This window comes from Cannabis sativa, chromosome 2 (assembly GCF_029168945.1).
Source record: "Cannabis sativa cultivar Pink pepper isolate KNU-18-1 chromosome 2, ASM2916894v1, whole genome shotgun sequence".
Classification (NCBI taxonomy): domain Eukaryota; kingdom Viridiplantae; phylum Streptophyta; class Magnoliopsida; order Rosales; family Cannabaceae; genus Cannabis; species Cannabis sativa.
In genome coordinates this window covers 1,006,357-1,023,724 of record NC_083602.1, presented here as the reverse complement: position 1 = coordinate 1,023,724, position 17,368 = coordinate 1,006,357, and the positions used below count along the sequence as shown (strand labels likewise).

At 32.1% G+C, this 17,368-nt stretch overlaps 1 protein-coding gene across 1 annotated transcript; it reads right to left on the bottom strand.

The window, feature by feature from the left end:
- Positions 1-6,668: 6,668 nt before the first annotated feature.
- LOC115721375 (uncharacterized) lies at positions 6,669-16,526 on the bottom strand. Its single transcript, XM_030650659.2, has 17 exons — positions 16,377-16,526; positions 16,099-16,254; positions 15,343-15,693; positions 13,167-13,410; positions 12,805-13,082; positions 11,499-11,666; positions 10,552-11,313; positions 10,366-10,460; positions 9,959-10,021; positions 9,773-9,861; positions 9,607-9,672; positions 8,794-9,387; positions 8,621-8,692; positions 8,434-8,504; positions 8,247-8,304; positions 7,757-8,012; positions 6,669-7,665 (listed from the first exon to the last, which is right to left on the bottom strand). The coding sequence occupies exons 3-17, from the start codon at positions 15,606-15,608 to the stop codon at positions 7,091-7,093; spliced, it is 3,657 nt and encodes a 1,218-aa protein (XP_030506519.2). The 5' UTR covers positions 15,609-15,693; positions 16,099-16,254; positions 16,377-16,526; the 3' UTR covers positions 6,669-7,090.
- Between the last annotated feature and the right edge of the window lie 842 nt (positions 16,527-17,368).

The following is a 17,368-nucleotide window of genomic DNA, read 5'->3' as shown; positions in this document are numbered from 1 at the left end:
AAAAAACCAGTAGAACAACTAAAAAACACCAGTAGAACACCAGTGAAAACTTAACACAGTATATAGCAGTATGAAACTTATAAAAAAATACAGTAAAAAATACCGCCTGGGAGTATTTTTGTAAAAAAATAACAAAAGTTAGTATACCATGTAAATTTCCCTATATTTATATATTTACTTTAATATTAATGCATACGTCTATTTGGATTAGGTTTGATTTAAACTAATTCAGATCACTATAATGCTGCATGCGTCATTACTTTTTGGTACAAATAAACTAAATATTAATTAGTTATTAATTAATTAAACTATCTAATTAGTGCTAATTTCTTATTAAAAAATCATCATCTTTTATGTTTTTTTACTAATGTAGTGCACATTATTAATTGATCCATAGGTTTTTTTTTAATCTTCTTTATTAATATGCAACTTTACTTATCAATCCATGCAATGATTTTTTTTTTTTTGTAAGGATGTAATATGGGTGCGAGGGTCGGCAATGCCCCACGGACGACCTAGCTTGCTCGCTCGGCCGCCCGCCCGCCTCATTAATACTCTTACACTATAAATTAATATAGTTTTGGAAAATTCTATAGTATACTCTCTTAAAACGAGTGCACTGATATGCCCTCTTCTTTTTCAATAATCATGAAAAAAATTAGTTTAATTTTTTTTTTTGCATAATTGTGTAGGTTGTAGTTATTTAAGACATTCTGTAAAATTTTAAAAAATTCAAAAAAAATTAACACGTCAAAAGAAAAGTTCAAATAGTCTGTTACTTTTATGGTTTTTTCTATTTTATATGCGTTTCAGCACTTCTTTCTCCTGAGTGTTTGCTCAAGTAGGTTTAAGAAAAATGGAAAGATAAATAAATAATATGACTTGTAGTATGCATGCCATTACTTAAATTATATATAAAATAAAAGACTATATTATTTGCAATTGATTAAATAATGTGAAAAAAATGACATTTAAATAATTTATTATTATTATTTTTACTTCTTTAAAATAACATTTTTGAACTTTAATTTTGTTAGGTTATAATAATTTCACAAAGTAAAATGTGTGACAAAATTATCACTACTAGTCAAAGCTATTTCGTATCGTCATTTATGAACATACGAGAAATAAACAATCGAGCAATTTGGAACATCTCAATTCTTTTTTATGTACATTATAACTATGGAAGATATTCTTCTTTCTCCAAATGATAAAATATTTAATATAACTATAATCTACACAGTCATAAATAAATTGAAATAATAATATTTATTATTTAATTAATTAAATTCTCAATAAATTAAAAATTGCATGCCTTTTTTTCCCAACAGTGCAAGAATCTGAGCAGTTGGTTTGGTTGACCAACACATTGTCAAATACTTAAGAGAGCAATCGAGTAGGTTTAAGAAACTAAATGATAATTAATAATTCATCTAATCAATATTTTATAATATTATTTATTTATTAATTGTAGTTTGTAAGAACATATTTGGCATTGACTTAGTATGATTGCTAAAGCTTACCTGATCTCTTGAATAAATTAAAGAACTATATAAAGAAACAAAAATTATGAACAATGACCAAATCTATGACATATACATATACATATATAAATATATATTTATATATTATAAAGGTTTTTTTAGAGCATCTAAGACATTTAAATAGTTTTAATTGTATTAAATCTTTAAGATAGAGTTGAAATAATTTATTTTAAGCACATGAACAAGTTTAAGTTTGAGACTTCTCTTTATCTTTATTTATTATCAATTTATCAAAAAATTTACAGAATATATCTTAAATATCTATAATATATATTCTTATTAAAAAAAAATAGAAGAAAATTTTTAAAAATATTTTAACATTTTATCTATAATTTTATGGTTTTAAATTTTTATTTACAAAAATATATTTGTTATAATTTTAAAATTACAAAAATTTACTTTACTCAGTAATAAGTATGAAAATAATTACAAAAAAATAACAAGAAATCAATCTCACGATAACTATAAAACAACTAAAAAAACAATCCCACAACAACTATAATACAACTATATAAAAAAGCTCTTTTTCATGCTCTTAATTAGGTATCGCAACTACAACTATCGTTAACGCATATTGAAATTGATGCTTTGCGAGTCTCCACGGCTTTAAATTCTACAACTACAGATTTATCTTACTTTTCAGATCTTATTTCAAATGTTTATAGTCTTTTATCCTTTTTCCCTGAAATTATTGTTTCTCATGTTAAAAGTGTTGGGTTTTATGCCCTAAATAAAACTCTATTTCAATGTAATCCATTTTATTCAATATCAATAAAGAAACAGAAGTATTTTTCATTCATTTGTATGTTTTGGTTCATCTTATTAATTGCTTGTCTATTTGATTTATAAATTCATTCAAACCTTTTTCACATACTTGATCCTGTTTATTGTGTTGTCAACACAGTGGAAAGTAAACATGACTATGCGATTAAAGATTCCTAGATTTATCAGAACACTGGGGTTTTACTGATATGACAATCTACAACAGAGTTTACTTGCATTTGGAAAAATGCTATGTTCTTTCCAGAGCATTGGTTAAAGTAAAGCTTGGGTTGGGTGCATGGAGTATGCATCGGAAGGGACCGATATTGAACTTTGACATAGATTTAATCAAACTTACCGTAATATCTATTCAAGTCAATATCGCCTAGTTGATCCTAGATCAAATGATCTCAATCCTGATATGATTAGGTTCAATCTCAAGAGTGTTATTCGTGTTCTTTGATTTGTTAGTTAAGCCTACTTTTGGGTCAGGGTGATACGTACATTTTGGGAACACGGTAGTGCAATTGAGTGAGAGCGCTAACATAAATATGGAATCTATAGCTTCTATCTGGCGAATAGAAAGTAAAGGGTGATTTCCTTCGAGCTTGACCAAACGAAAATAAATGGTGGAGTACTCATTTCACATAGCTGAAATATCATTTATACGAGGTTAAGTGTTTTAAGGATAAAATACATTGTAGGGTGTCACGGTAATCTAATCCCTTTACAGTGTAGATCATCTATATAGAGGATCATTGATCAAATTAGGATTATAACAATGGATAACTAATGACGTGTCTATATGGTGGAACATATAGAGCGTTCTATATACTGAGAGTGCAATTCTAAGTTCTATGCGTGGATTCAACGAAGATTAATAATTAAGTCAGTGAATTTAGGTTATAAATTCTTGATCTGCTTATTGGAAGCTCGGTTATATAGACCCATGGTCCCCCCACTAGTTGAGACAATATTACTTGTAAGACTCATTTAATTGGTTTTGATTAATCAATTATAATTCTCAAATTCGACTATGTCTATTTGTGAATTTTTCACTAAGTAAGGACGAAATTGTAAAGAAAGAGTTCTTATGGCATATTTGTTAATTAACATACTTTGTATGGTCCAATTAATAAATATGATAAATGACAATATTATTTAATAATTATTTATAGTTATTAAATAGTTAGAATTGGCATTTAAATGGTTGAATTTGAAAATTGGCGTTTTTAAGAAAATGAGATGCAGAAATGATAAAACTGCAAAATTGCAAAAGTGAGGCCCAAATCCAATATGCCATGGCCGGCCACCTCTGTAGGTATTATCATCTGATATTTTCATTATTTTAATGCCAAATAATTCAAACCTAACCCTATGTGGCATGCTATAAATAGATAGTGATGGCTTCAGGAAAAATAGACTTACACATCTTGTTTCCTTGAGAGAAAAACCTGAGCCTTCTCTCTCTATACCTAGTCGCCACCTTCACCTCTTCTTCTCTCTTGAATATTTTGAACCTCTTAGAGATAGAGTAGTGCCCATACACAGCAAGTAGTACCTCAATCATAGTGAGGAAGATCGTGAAGAAAGACATTCAACAAGAAGGAGATTCAGCATTAAAGGAAGGAGAGAAAGAGATCCAGGTTCAGATCTTGATAATACTCTGCGACAGAAAGGATACAAGGGTTAGAGATCTGAACGGAATGAGACATATTATTCCGCTGCACCCAATGTAAGGTGTCTCATACTTTATATGTGTTTAATTTTATAATCGTTTTAGAAGTTCATATTTAGAGTGTTAATCAACATACTTGTGAGTAGATCTAGGATCCTGGTAAAATAATTTCTAACAAAAAGAACTACTAATCAAGTTGTACAACTAAATTTACTTTAGGGTTGGATGATGACATTTGTTGGATTGGAGAAATTTATTATCTTATTTTCTTTGTTGTTGTAAATGATTTTAGTTTATAATAACAGTAATTATTTAAAAAAAACAAAAAAAAAATATAAAACATGAAAGAGAATGTATATAGATTGGTTTTTAGAATATTATTCAAAACTTTTATTGACTAGTGTTATTTTAGGTTTTTTGTTATAATAAAATTAGTCAACAATTTTTGTTATTACCAAGAAAAATATGAGTCATAATTGTCTTCATTTTCTATATCCTAACATATACAATTACATATCTTTGGTTTCTTCAATACAGCTTTAATTAATTTTTATTTTAAAAAATGAAGAAAGATACAAAAAAAAAATTATTTATATATAGAATTTACAAACCTAACTTTTGTATGTATTTTGTCGATAAGTTGTTTTATGTTTAAATATATGACAAAGATAACTACTTCACTTCATAATATAAATAACAATAATGAGAGATAGGTTTTCTTGTACTTTGATTTATTAAGATAAAATAAAATATGATTAAATATGATTAAACTAAGTATTGTATATTATAAAATTAATCTTCTTAGATATTTGTTTACATACGTAAACTACTTATATAAATGAAAAAAATAAATAAATTAATATGGAAGTTGGAAAGATAGGCTTGACTATTGTAAGAAATGTTACTAGACACATATAATTTACAAATGTTCATTAGCATAATATAAAATAAAGCAATCCCATCATGAAAACTTAATACAAGAATGCAAAATTTAAATATGTATTAATTGTTAACTATGATATATTAGGTTAATTATGTTTTTTTTTTTTTCTGATATGTATCAAATTGTGCTCATAAATTTTGTAGGTCGTTAAATTTTTTTTAGAACTATTGAAATTGTTAAGTTTACAGACTTTTGTTCAATTTTAATAACGAACTCCTAATGTGGTTGAAAGTTTAAGTCTCGTGAACAAATTTGGTACATGGATGATCACTGTTGGGCATTCGTAAAATTGAACGGAATTTGACAGAATTCCTTGAATCTAGTTAGTAATCTCAATAGTTCATAAAGAATTTTTAACAACCTAAAAAGTAAAGGAAGTATGATTTGATTTATGTCAAAGTTTGGAAGGAAAAATTAAGAAGGCATAATTTGATTCGGGAAATTTGAATTTCTATACTTACATTACCCAAAATTTTTTCCCTTAAATGCAAAATTATTAAAACTGGTAATATATGACCATTTTACCAATTTTCCTGAACTACCCCTCTCATTTGAAATCAGCCTCTCTCTTCCTCTCTCTTCATCTCTCTCAGCCGAACACCAAACCCAAAAGAAAAAACCCACACAGTCGGACGAACTCGACCAAAGCTCAACCCCGTCCCCACCGTGCTCCGTCGACGCTCAACCCCGATCCACCCACGCCGTCGATGTTCAACCCCGACCAACCAGAACCGGCGACCCCGAACCCCACGAAAATGCCCCTCTCTCTTCCTCTCTCTCACCGTGTGTGACCGCCCACTTGACCGCCCCCACCCCCAAACGCACCACCACGGCTCACCTCCACCACCCACCCACTGTACCACCCCCTCTCACTCTCTTCGTCTCTCTCTCGGACCGAACAGAAAAAAAAAAAAAAAAAAAAACATATGGTCGATGGTCGGACCACATGGTCCGATGGGGTCCGACCAATCGGACCCATCGGACCATGTGGTCCGACCATCGACCATATGCCTTTTTTGTTGTTTCAATTTGAGGAAAACGAAGAGAGGGAGGCACATGGTCCGATGGTCGGACCACATGGCCCGATGGGGTCCGATTGGTCGGACCCCATCGGACCATGTGGTCCGACCATCGAACCATATGTTTTTCTTTTTTTTTTTTTTTTTTGTTCGGTCCGAGAGACAGAGAGAGAGAGACAAAGTAGATAGAGGGGGGTATTTTTGGAGTTTTGAAAAAAGAGTCATATTTTTCATAGTGTAAAATGTATTGGTTCAAAAAAAAAAATTTAAACATTTTTAAGTATAGAAAATCAAATTTCCCTTTGATTCTTGTCAAAATTTGAAAAATAAAAATCATCATTAAACATAAATTTAAGGTTCAAAATGACACGAAGATAACACGATAACACTAAAATTAACAATTTAGCATATAACAAGCTAACACGATACAAGATTTTACAAGTTTAACACGACAAAAAATATATACGAGTCGTATTCGTGTTTGTATTTCATTTTTCTTCTCACGAGTAGTGTTTGTGTCAATATTCTTTTAGTAAATTTAAGATTTCAAAACGACAAGCTAACACTTATAAATATTGTGTTTTTATAGGGTTTAGAAAAGTCTCATCTTTATACATACCAAAATAAACCCAACAATTTTACTTTTTTTTAGTGAAGTTCAAATTCTCCACTCCAAAGTAAAGAAAAACAACAACAAATACAACAATAGATAACTAAGTGAATTTTATTGGAAAGAAAGCATGAAATAATAACAATAATAGAGTTACACAAAATTAATACACTACAATTGATAGAGATAATAATACCAACTAAATTGTAATGAAAAATCATTAGAAAACTTTTGCTTTCTCTAGAGGCCTAATGCCTTGTATTTTGAATATATTTGGTTCATAATACAGTAAAATCATTATAATGATTCATGAGAGAAGAAATAGTATGATCCTTGCTACTGATTCAATTTCAGATATCCAAGGATTATACAATCTCTTCAAACCTCTAAAAATTATATTTACAATCTTCTAATTATTCTCTTTTGATAAATTTTGGGGGGTTTTTCTTTTTCTTTTTCTTTTTTTTTTATTGGTTGGACTGTGTGCTAATACATTTGATCATCATCACCACATCTTGATACCTTCTCAACTAACTAAATAAACTGCAACTCTGCAAGATCATCCATTGGTATTTCGAGACCGATCATCGAGTCATGGTCCATTAACCCGTCTTCTTCAAAGTTCAACCATGTACTCAGATCTTGATTTCCACCGAGGTCACTTGGGTCTTCTATTGGATCTATTTCGTTGATCGGTAAATTAGGGAAGATTCCGGGTTCCTCTGCATCTTTCGATTCGGTTTTTCTATTGAACTGAGTTTCTGTTGATTCCATGAATCTTCCGTTTTGAGTGTTCTTTTGCTTCAACTTTGTTTTTGTTTTGCGTTCGGTCTGGGAGCTGTCTAAAGATGACCGACCACCTCCGGAAAGAGAATTGTTTCTTAAGTTATTATCTCGATCACTTCTCCTTCCCTTTGCCTCGGGAATAGTGTTGTCGAAAGCAGAAGTTACCCTCGAAGAAGCACTCCCGACAACATCGTCAATCAGGGCTTCCCTCTTCCGAACTCTGTTGGGAGTGAATCCCTGGTTGTAAGAAGTTCGCTCGGAGGAGTGAATATCAAGACTATCGCTATGAGACTCGTGCCTTTCGAATGCACAAGAAACCCCACCTGTAACACCGAGCGAAATTGATCAGTAAGTTAAAGATAAAAAACAAAAGCGAACGAGTATGCAATAGTTCATGTAGTGGTCTGAACATACCTGCTCCTCTAACATCAGCTTGATACGAAACTTCATTGCATGTGTTACTAGCAGTTCCCGACCCAATGCATTCGACAGATTTCGTATCGTTGTTGGAAGAATACAATACGCTCTGAAGTGCGGGATCACTAAAGCAGCTTTTGCCAGTTTCCTCAAAATTCATACATCGGTTAAGTGTACGCTTGACAAAAGCCGATGCAACATGTTTTGGAACTTTGCGGACAGCATTCTTTGAAGCACTATTGCCACGGGACGCCTGAAAATCAATTCGAAAATGCAGAAACAGTGGTCAAGGACAAACACATCTCGGATATTATTAACATAAAATGCAGAGCATAACGCACAGATATTAGATACAAGATGGGCTAACCGAGAACCCAACTTGTGCCACTAAGGAATCAGCCAAACAACTGACAACATTATCGAAACCAAACCTCACAACACATAGCATAAACAAAAGAACTAATAAGTAGAGGATTAAAGCAATTACCGTTCGTTTTCTGTAGGCCATTTCGATCAGTTTGTCCATTGCAACTTGTTCGATTTTCCTGCATATGATACAATCATGTTACTGGCTATTTTAAAACAGAATAAAAAGAAAAGAAATGCGTGTAAACGGAAGCATGAGTGGGAATATTTAAGTATTAATGAAACATCAAAAGCATTGTGAATTCTACCGTCTTTCAACATCTCTCCCTTTCTGAACAGCTTTATCTATTATCCCAATGTTTCTCTTCTTTCTAGCAACCTATTAGTCAACAACATAATAAGACAGTATACGATAAGTGACATATGGCTAATGAACAAAAGAAATCAATCACACTGAACTAAAATATCATAAATTATAAAGTTCGAAAAATCAACCTGTTCATGAAGTTGTTCCTTGAGTTCCATTATATCATCATTAATAACTTCCTCTCCCTCTGCCAAATCGGGCTGCAACAAGGCAAGTGAGATATACAGAAACATGATTAGAAATATAAATTGCCATAAATTAAAAATAACAAATAAATCTATCGAAGAAAGTGAAAGGGTACCATTATCTCTGGATATAGACCGATACTCTGAAGCTCCAAGAGGATCTTGTCATTGATGGACATTGACTGATACTGGCAGTCAGATGGAGGAAAGCCAGAAGCTTCCATATCTCGAGATTGTAGTTGACCGAAATTGTTCGAACTTATTTCACTAACATGAACCGCATCAGAATGTAAAAGGTCATAGTCTCCGTGATACTGTTCATTGCTATGTAAAGAACTCGAATAGCCTCGGTTCCTCAATGTGTTAGTTGCAGCACTACTATCACAAGAAAGTCGGTCCATAAAGCCGTTTCTCTGCGACTGAAAACCAAGATTTGACTCTACTTCACTTTCGATTCTGTCCTTATCTTTGGATTCCATGTCAATTTGGTTACACGAGCCACAATGAGAATCGTCACTAGCGTATTGCAAATAGGTGATTTTTCCTTCACTCTGGTGAAAAAAATCATCACCTTCGTCTTCTTCTATCAAAGCAGAAAGAACTCTTTGGTACAATGGAGTGACCTTATCAAATCTTCTCCTCTCAGATTTTCCACACACAGCATCAAATCTGTTCCCAGAGAAATTTTCAAATCCCTCATCTGAAACACCCTGCAAAATATGAACAGATAGTCAGCATTACCCAGCTCATACAGCTTCCACTAAAACCATTTCGTTAAGAAAGAAAAAATGGTAGTGATGATTAAAGTATAGAAACATCCATTCATGTCAAATTATACTTGTTTAAATTATATTATAGTACAGCAGAAAATCAAATAAATGGGAAAGAAGAAAAGAAAGAAAGCACATGTATTTAAGTGTAATCAATACCAAAACTTTGAATTCGTCGACAAACATGGGAGACAAACTCTTCTCAAGCTCCTCTGCAACATTTAGCTGACAAAATATCGAGAAAGAACAAATTATTCTCAAACTGAACACTTTTCCAAAACAAGAAATACGTGGGGACTTGGGATTATCACATGACAGTTAATACCTGTTGTTTCAAGTAGGATGCATCCTCTGAGCTTATAGATGCAAAAATGCATTCCATGTTCTTCCAAAATGCACTAGAACAGGCATGACCTACAAAAAAAAATTATGAAAGTGTAAAAAGGACTGCACCAGATATGTTGCGTTCCTGAATAATCATATTATGCATATAGATAGTTCAGAGGCGTACTGCTAGCATTACGAGCAAACTTGGCAGCTGAATAAAGTTCTTCGTGATCATCGTCAGATTCACCTGGAAAACAATGTACATAAACATATTAAGCAGTCATTCTAACAACCAGGAAAATATCAAATCTACACAAAATGCAGTTCACCAGATGTGCCAGAGAAAATTACAAAATACTTTTTTTTTATATAAAAAAAAGGTGTTCATTAAAATGAGCAAATCAAAAGAACATGCCACATTCTTGACCAATGATCACTGAACTAACAGTTTTACATGAGTCCCTTATGCCACAAATGAAAGGGCAGCTCGATTTTAAGCTATAAAATAGAATACTTCAGTCAACAATAGTGCAAAAATAAGTCTCGTTGCAGCATTTTTTTGTGCTTTGCCACATGATAGTTCTTTCCTACCTGTGCAATCTGAGCTGCCATTAGATAGCATTGGTCGAAGACGAGTCAGACTCTTGCGCTCTTTCAGCTTTTTTGACGGTGGACGACCAGTTTTACTGAAAGACCAAGAAACAAACAGGAAAGTTACAGTAAGTATATGAGCCATAATTATCCATAGCAATTCAATTAGTTGGAGGGAGGAAATACCTTCTACTTTTCTCAGGAGAGAGCACCCCATCTTGAATAGCCTCTGTTGCTAGCAGCTTCTTTGACTTCTCTTTCACTGGAGGAATTCCTGGTCTTGACAAAGACGGTCCTCTTCCATTTCTTCCAGGTCTTTGCAAACCATATCCACCTTCATTAGCTAGAAGTTTATTCTTCTTCATAGGCATTACAAAACCTCCAACTTTATGAGAGGTGTTCATTGAAGCTTCCCCGCTGTTAATTTTCCTCTCTTTCAACATATTTTCCCCAGCTCCTGATTCTTCACTTTCAGAAAACCCATATAATGATGTAGCATTCTCAGTTTCGCCTTTAAATTTTGGGCTAATGTTATCTACATCACTAACCAGCACAGATCCAGTGGTTCCAATCGAGGAAGCTCTTGTACTAAATTCAGAAGTACCAAATCCTTGAGATGAAATCTGAGTTTCAACATGGTTTGAAACAGGAGAAACTAAGTTTGTTCGCCTTGCACGTGAGTTTTTATGAGGTCTCTGACCAACCCACTGAGTCATAGGATGTATAGGTGAGCCTACAGATACTTGGCGTTTCTGATTAACAGCAATACCCGACACTGCAGCTTTACCTAAAACAGTTGGCTGTTCGCATCCTTGGAAAGGTACAGATGGACGAGCACCAGGAGCTGAATCTAGAGCCATAACAGAACTAATCCGTTGTACCTTGGAAACCTTTCCTTTCGGAACTGGACCAGGACTGGCTACAGAGTTATTTTGTTGCATGTTGGGCCTGAAAAACAGAACAGCAAACAATTTATAAACCCAATTGCAATTACTAGGAAAAACAAATTGTAACATAGAACACAAGCATTATTCGACAGCCTTCAAGTTTCAACAACAAATGGTTCAATTCAATTAAACACAGCCCATCTATTGTTATAATGATAATAGTGAGTAATGACAAGGATGGCTTACTTATTGCTTCCTTTAAAACTGTTCTGCTGCTCTAAAACGGGCATTCGATCCCTTGAAAGTGTGGGACTCTCGTGCTCACTCTTGTGAACTGTACTGGAATCTGAATTACTCGGCTCGTATGAGCTATCTAACTTGTTGATTCCACCAACTCCAGCTGAAGATTTCAATCTGAAATTTACAGAACTTAATGAGGTTTTCCTTCATTTACTCCATACAAATAATTAAGTTCGAAAATGTAAACTATTGGAAGGCATAAAAAAGTAGGCAGAAGGTATGCAGACTTTATATGTTCACAAATTGAAATCGACATCTTTTATAAGATGTAATTTATAGAAATCAAAGATTTTATTGATTGAAAATGAGATTACAGCAAGAAAGATAAGATATCTTTCCAAAGAAAACTATAACAAATCACCTAACAAAAACAAAAACTCAATCTATATGGATCCGCTAACCTTGGGAAGGAAAAAAAATGAAGTCGAAAGAATTTTATTTATCTTGTTTGGATTCTCCAACAGAAAAAAGAAAAAAAGCTTTCTCTTTTTGAAGATATGAGAGTTCAATTTGGTGTCATGTTATAAAAATTTTAGATTTTTTTTTATAAATTTATTTAAAATGAGAAGAAAAAAAATTTAAATTACAATATTTGAGAAAATATTTTCCGCTATCTTTTTCTCACTTTTTTTTATGACAATGTTTTTCCTTATTTTAAACGAAGTCTTAGGAAAGGGGAATATCCTTTCCTTCCCTGCAGAAGCCCGAAGAGAAGCCAAAATTTTGACATTTTCTCAGGGAGAGCTGCATCCAATTCTTTTCCTTCTAAAGATCCGACTATCTCTTTCCAGACAAATAACCCACACTCGGTAGCTGTCATCACACAATTCCACTTAACAGCTATCATTTTGAGTTTTCCAAAACCAACAGCTTTCTCAATAATTAAATTATATCTACCAGAAAAAGAAAAAAATCAACAACAATGTCTCTAGCATCAGATTTTCTCTCCTCCCATTTGAGAAGCTGTATAATAGAAATTTAAGTCCTCTGATTGTAAAGATATGTCAGATTTTAAAAAAAAAAACAAATGTCATAAATTACAATAACCAAACCTAAAAAAAAACAACAGACAAGAACAAAGGAACAAAAAAAAAATAAAACATTTTCAATGCAAAAAAATTCCCCAATCTCTGACAAGATCTAGGAAAGATAATCGACCAAAGCCTTTAACTTTGAAAAATGTGAGAAATCAATAATTAATCATTTTATTTCTTTCAATAATGAATCAGTTAGATATGTAAAAATGCAATACCTGAAACCATGAGTATCGCAAGATCGTAATTTAGCCTCAGCAGTCAGCTTTGAATGAGCAGCCCGTTTTATATCCCGATCAGCATTGATAAGTCTGCTACCTACAGATCCCACAGAGCGTTTCTTTTTTATCTTTTGATCCAAACCTTCACCCCCGGCAAGCAATCTGCGAGTCTTTTCTTCAATTCTTCCAGAGCTCCCACTGGCAGGCTGAAGGGTAGCCCCATCCTTATCAGCGAACATTTGCTGCCTTGAGTTAATACTTGGCCGATTTTCTGCCTGATAACATTTTGAGAGTGAATAGAAAGCCCTAAAGATTTAAACATGATAATTTCAAGAACAACATGTACTTTGAGTACTCACCCGTTGATCTGCAACCGATGTCCGAATGCGTTTATTCAACATGCCATTCTTTGTTCTGTCTTCCATTCTTTGCACAATGGTGTCGTGAGAAGTTCGATGAATCTGGCTCCCACCCTTTATCAAATTTATTCCGCTGGACCTCTCACTCGATAAAAGTTCGCTTCTTTGCCGCTTCTTCGAGGTTAATGCTTCTTTGTACTTATCCAATTTGAATAGTGATTCATGAAACATTTTCACTCTATCCCTAATTTTTAAATAATATATATGGAAAGGGAAAATATTAGGTTAAAACAGGGAATTTTACTTGAAAGATAAAATCAAAAAACACAATCTTTTTTGTGATATAATAAGTTAATAATTCCACTAAAAACATACAATATTATTTTTTCCAAAATTAAAAATTAAAAAAAAAAAAAACTATACAGTCAATTCAAACTTAATAATAGAATAATTTTCAAGCTAGCATAGTCTAATCATTATTATTTTCTCAACCTAGGGTCCAACCACTTGATTACTCATGCATCTTCATTTGCTAGATTATTATTAATTTATATTTTCTTTTTCATTTTATGAAGATTTATTAGGATAGATTATTTTATGGTAGTATGTGCCTGTAGTACCCTATTATGACATCCTTTTCTTTCCTATGGTGCAGAGAGATAAGAAAGACAAAAATGGTAGACAAGAACATATCAAAACCTACATTGGCCTAATTGCTTGAAACCCGGGCCTTAACTAACCAAGGCGGCCCATGTATAAAATTTCAAAACCCACCTAGGTGTTTTTCCATTAAGAGTAATAAAAATAAGGACATAGAGGGCAACGATAGACATGTAATAAAATTTTACTTGAATAAAAAAAATTAATTGAAAAAATCAGTATTGTGCAGTAGATTCATTTCCATTTCATTGTGTTTGGTCCAATTTAAGACATTTAAAACTACATTGATAGAATAAAAAGGTCAATGCACAATAATTTTTTTTACTCATTAAATTTTATTGTACTCTCATTTCCATCCCACATTCCCTTGTTGTCATACTTCAAACCAGACAACACCTTAGGTGTGAATTTCAATTGAGAAAGTTTTCATTTGGTCTGTTTTGAAATTCATCTTGGAATAACATGGTTAGGTTATTAATAAATTTTGTGGTAGTCATAAGCACAATCTATTGGTTAGGTTATTAATAAATTTTGTGGTAGTCATAAGCACAATCTATTGGTAATACACTTCTCTTCAAAGAGAAGAGATTCCAAGCTCAAATTCTCCCTCCCCAAGTACCCAAAAAAAAAAAAGAAATTGTGAGCTACTGAGCTTAAAACAATTAGACCTTGATAAACAAATACAAATAATAAAACCAGTAATAGAAGCGAAAACTAATAGCTTTTCGTCTATCCTGTCTAAATATATCCTAGGCTTTGTATTTCCCAAGTTTCCATTCAGTTTTTTGAACTTTGTGTGCTTAATTATAATGAATTAACATTATGTGTTAATTCTTGTAATTCTAAGATTATTAATTTCTTATTTCTTATTTTTCATTTTTTCTTAAAATTCTTATTTGTATTTCTCAAACAAATACAAATAATAAAACCAGTAATAGAAGCGAAAACTAATAGCTTTTCTTCTATCCTGTCTAAACATATCCTAGGCTTTGTATTTCCCAAGTTTCCATTCAGTTTTTTGAACTTTGTGTGCTTAATTATAATGAATTAACATTATGTGTTAATTCTTATAATTCTAAGATTATTAATTTCTTATTTCTTATTTTTCATTTTTTCTTAAAATTCTTATTTGTATTTCTCAAACAAATACAAATAATAAAACCAGTAATAGAAGCGAAAACTAATAGCTTTTCTTCTATCCTGTCTAAATATATCCTAGGCTTTGTATTTCCCAAGTTTCCATTCAGTTTTTTGAACTTTGTGTGCTTAATTATAATGAATTAACATTATGTGTTAATTCTTGTAATTCTAAGATTATTAATTTCTTATTTCTTATTTTTCATTTTACATTTTTTTAATTTCATGTAATTCAAAGCTTACATATTACATAAACGTATGAATGCCCAATTTAGCTACGGCTATAATAGCCATCATTAATATGCCACTACGTAAATTCTGTTAAAAACAGCGCCATGTAAAAGTAGTAGCCGGACAAAAGAGTGTGGATAAAATGTACCTGGCCTTCTTAGAGCCATCTAGCACAGTTTCTTTAAAGTGCTTTATTTCATCCTTTCCAGCTGGAGGCGGTGCTTTAGGATGAGAAGCACCAAAAGAATGATTCTCAGAAGTACTGGGAACACCTAGAGCACGTCTTAACTCTCCTGGGCGAGGATATTTTGGATTTCCCAACGTAATAGGCTCCAATGGCAAACATTGAGGCAATGGTGGCACATTAGAGGATGGTGCAGTACTCCTATTTAAATTATTTCCTGAGCCTAACATTGTTTTTCCCCTAATGCCTTGAAATGAACTGAAAACCTTATCTGAACTGAAATGAACTTCAATCAATGCTTGCTTTCTAATTTCCCTGTCATTATACAAAAACCCCAGAAATGGGATTAAGTTATCAATTAACAACTTAGCAAAGTAAGTAAACAAAAGAAATCTACTATCTTTCAAATGCCACTTGAGAAACTAATTATTACTAAAATAAAACTTAAACCTACGAGGAAAATGTGACTTAGTTTCTAAGAGGAAAATGAATCAAGCTAAATAATTTTCATCACAACAAGATTGGATTTTGTTTTCCACTTAAATATATCCAAAAAAGTATCAAACTTTGAATGCTTCCACCAAATTCAATAACAACACCCAATGATCCCAACAAACTCAATCTGATCAAACAATTACATATCCACTAATCAACTACGTTTCAATTTATAAATATCTTCACAGATCAAAATACACACATAAATTAGTAACAGAAGCTAACCTGATGGCGAATCGTGTTGATCGGAGGACCCAATTTTACAGAAATAGAAACTTTATTTGGGGGTTTAAGGGTTTCTAGTCGAGGAAGTACTTTGTTTGATTTTTTGGGGGTTTAATCGAATCTAACCATAGCTCGAAGAGCTGAAGATCGAAAACCCTAGATCACCATCAGATACCAAAAAAACAAAATACAGATAAAATTATGTTTATATAAACAAAATTGAAAAGGGGAAATTAGCTGAAATCAAAGGAATTTGAAGAAGAAAAAGAGATGGTCACCTGAGATTCAACGGAGTCGAGAGAGACCAGATCATACAGAGTTGTACGGACAAAGATAAGACCAGGATTGAAGCGGGAGATGGTTGAGTTCTACTGTATATATATACATATATATATACACATAATTATTTTGTAAATTAGCAAAAAAAAATATATATTTATTGTAATTTTTTTTTTATTTTAAATAAATAATAGAATTTTATTAAATAAATAATGAGCCAAATAATGAGTCTATTAACTTTTACATCCACAAACAAATTATAAATATTCTAACATCACAGTTAATTTTAAAAACACATATGTTAAGTTTCATCTGCTGTCAAAAAGATACAACAACAGTTATAGCAAGTTCATTCAATCTCATAGCTTTAGCACTTAATTATTATACTAATAACCCTTTCAGTCGCGAAAAACTTGTTATTCCCAACGGCTAATAACGATTTGATGACGAACATTGAAGAACAAAGAAGAACTAATAATGTCACACAGATAAGATTGAAACACTTAAAACTATGTCATAAAGATAAGACTAAAACACTCAAAAATATGTCACAGAGACAAGACTAATTTTACAGTAGCAAAAATCGAATCGCAATATTTTTTTGTATTAAACTATTGGTAGCAAAAAATATATATTTTTTTAATATAATTATAATTTTTTTTATGTTATATGGTAATGGTGTGATTAATGTAAAAATAAAAATAAATATTTGGGAGTAATTTTTTACTTTTTATTTTTCTTGTGCTTTTTGTTAAGAAATAATGGAGTTTGAGATGAAAATATAGAGAAGATGAATAAAGTGAATCATTTATGATATTAATTTAGCTTTACATAGTTTTTGGATGTTAATTTTTTTTTTTTTTTTTGAAGAAAAGCGTACTTATATTAGATTAGGAAATGTTAGACCTCCCGGTCATTACAACATATAATTTCAGGCAAAGAGGAAATCGGCACAGAGCCAAACCTCTGAATGGAAAAAGCCCAGTTAGCC

Coding starts and splice junctions, on each gene's coding strand:
- LOC115721375 (XM_030650659.2), bottom strand. CDS start 15,608: ATGTTAGGCTCAGGAAATAATTTAAATAGGAGTACTGCACCATCCTCT. Junction 11,314..11,498: donor AGTTTTAAAGGAAGCAATAA/GTAAGCCATCCT, acceptor TCTGTTTTTCAG/GCCCAACATGCAACAAAATA. Junction 10,022..10,365: donor TGGCAGCTCAGATTGCACAG/GTAGGAAAGAAC, acceptor ATTGTTTTCCAG/GTGAATCTGACGATGATCAC.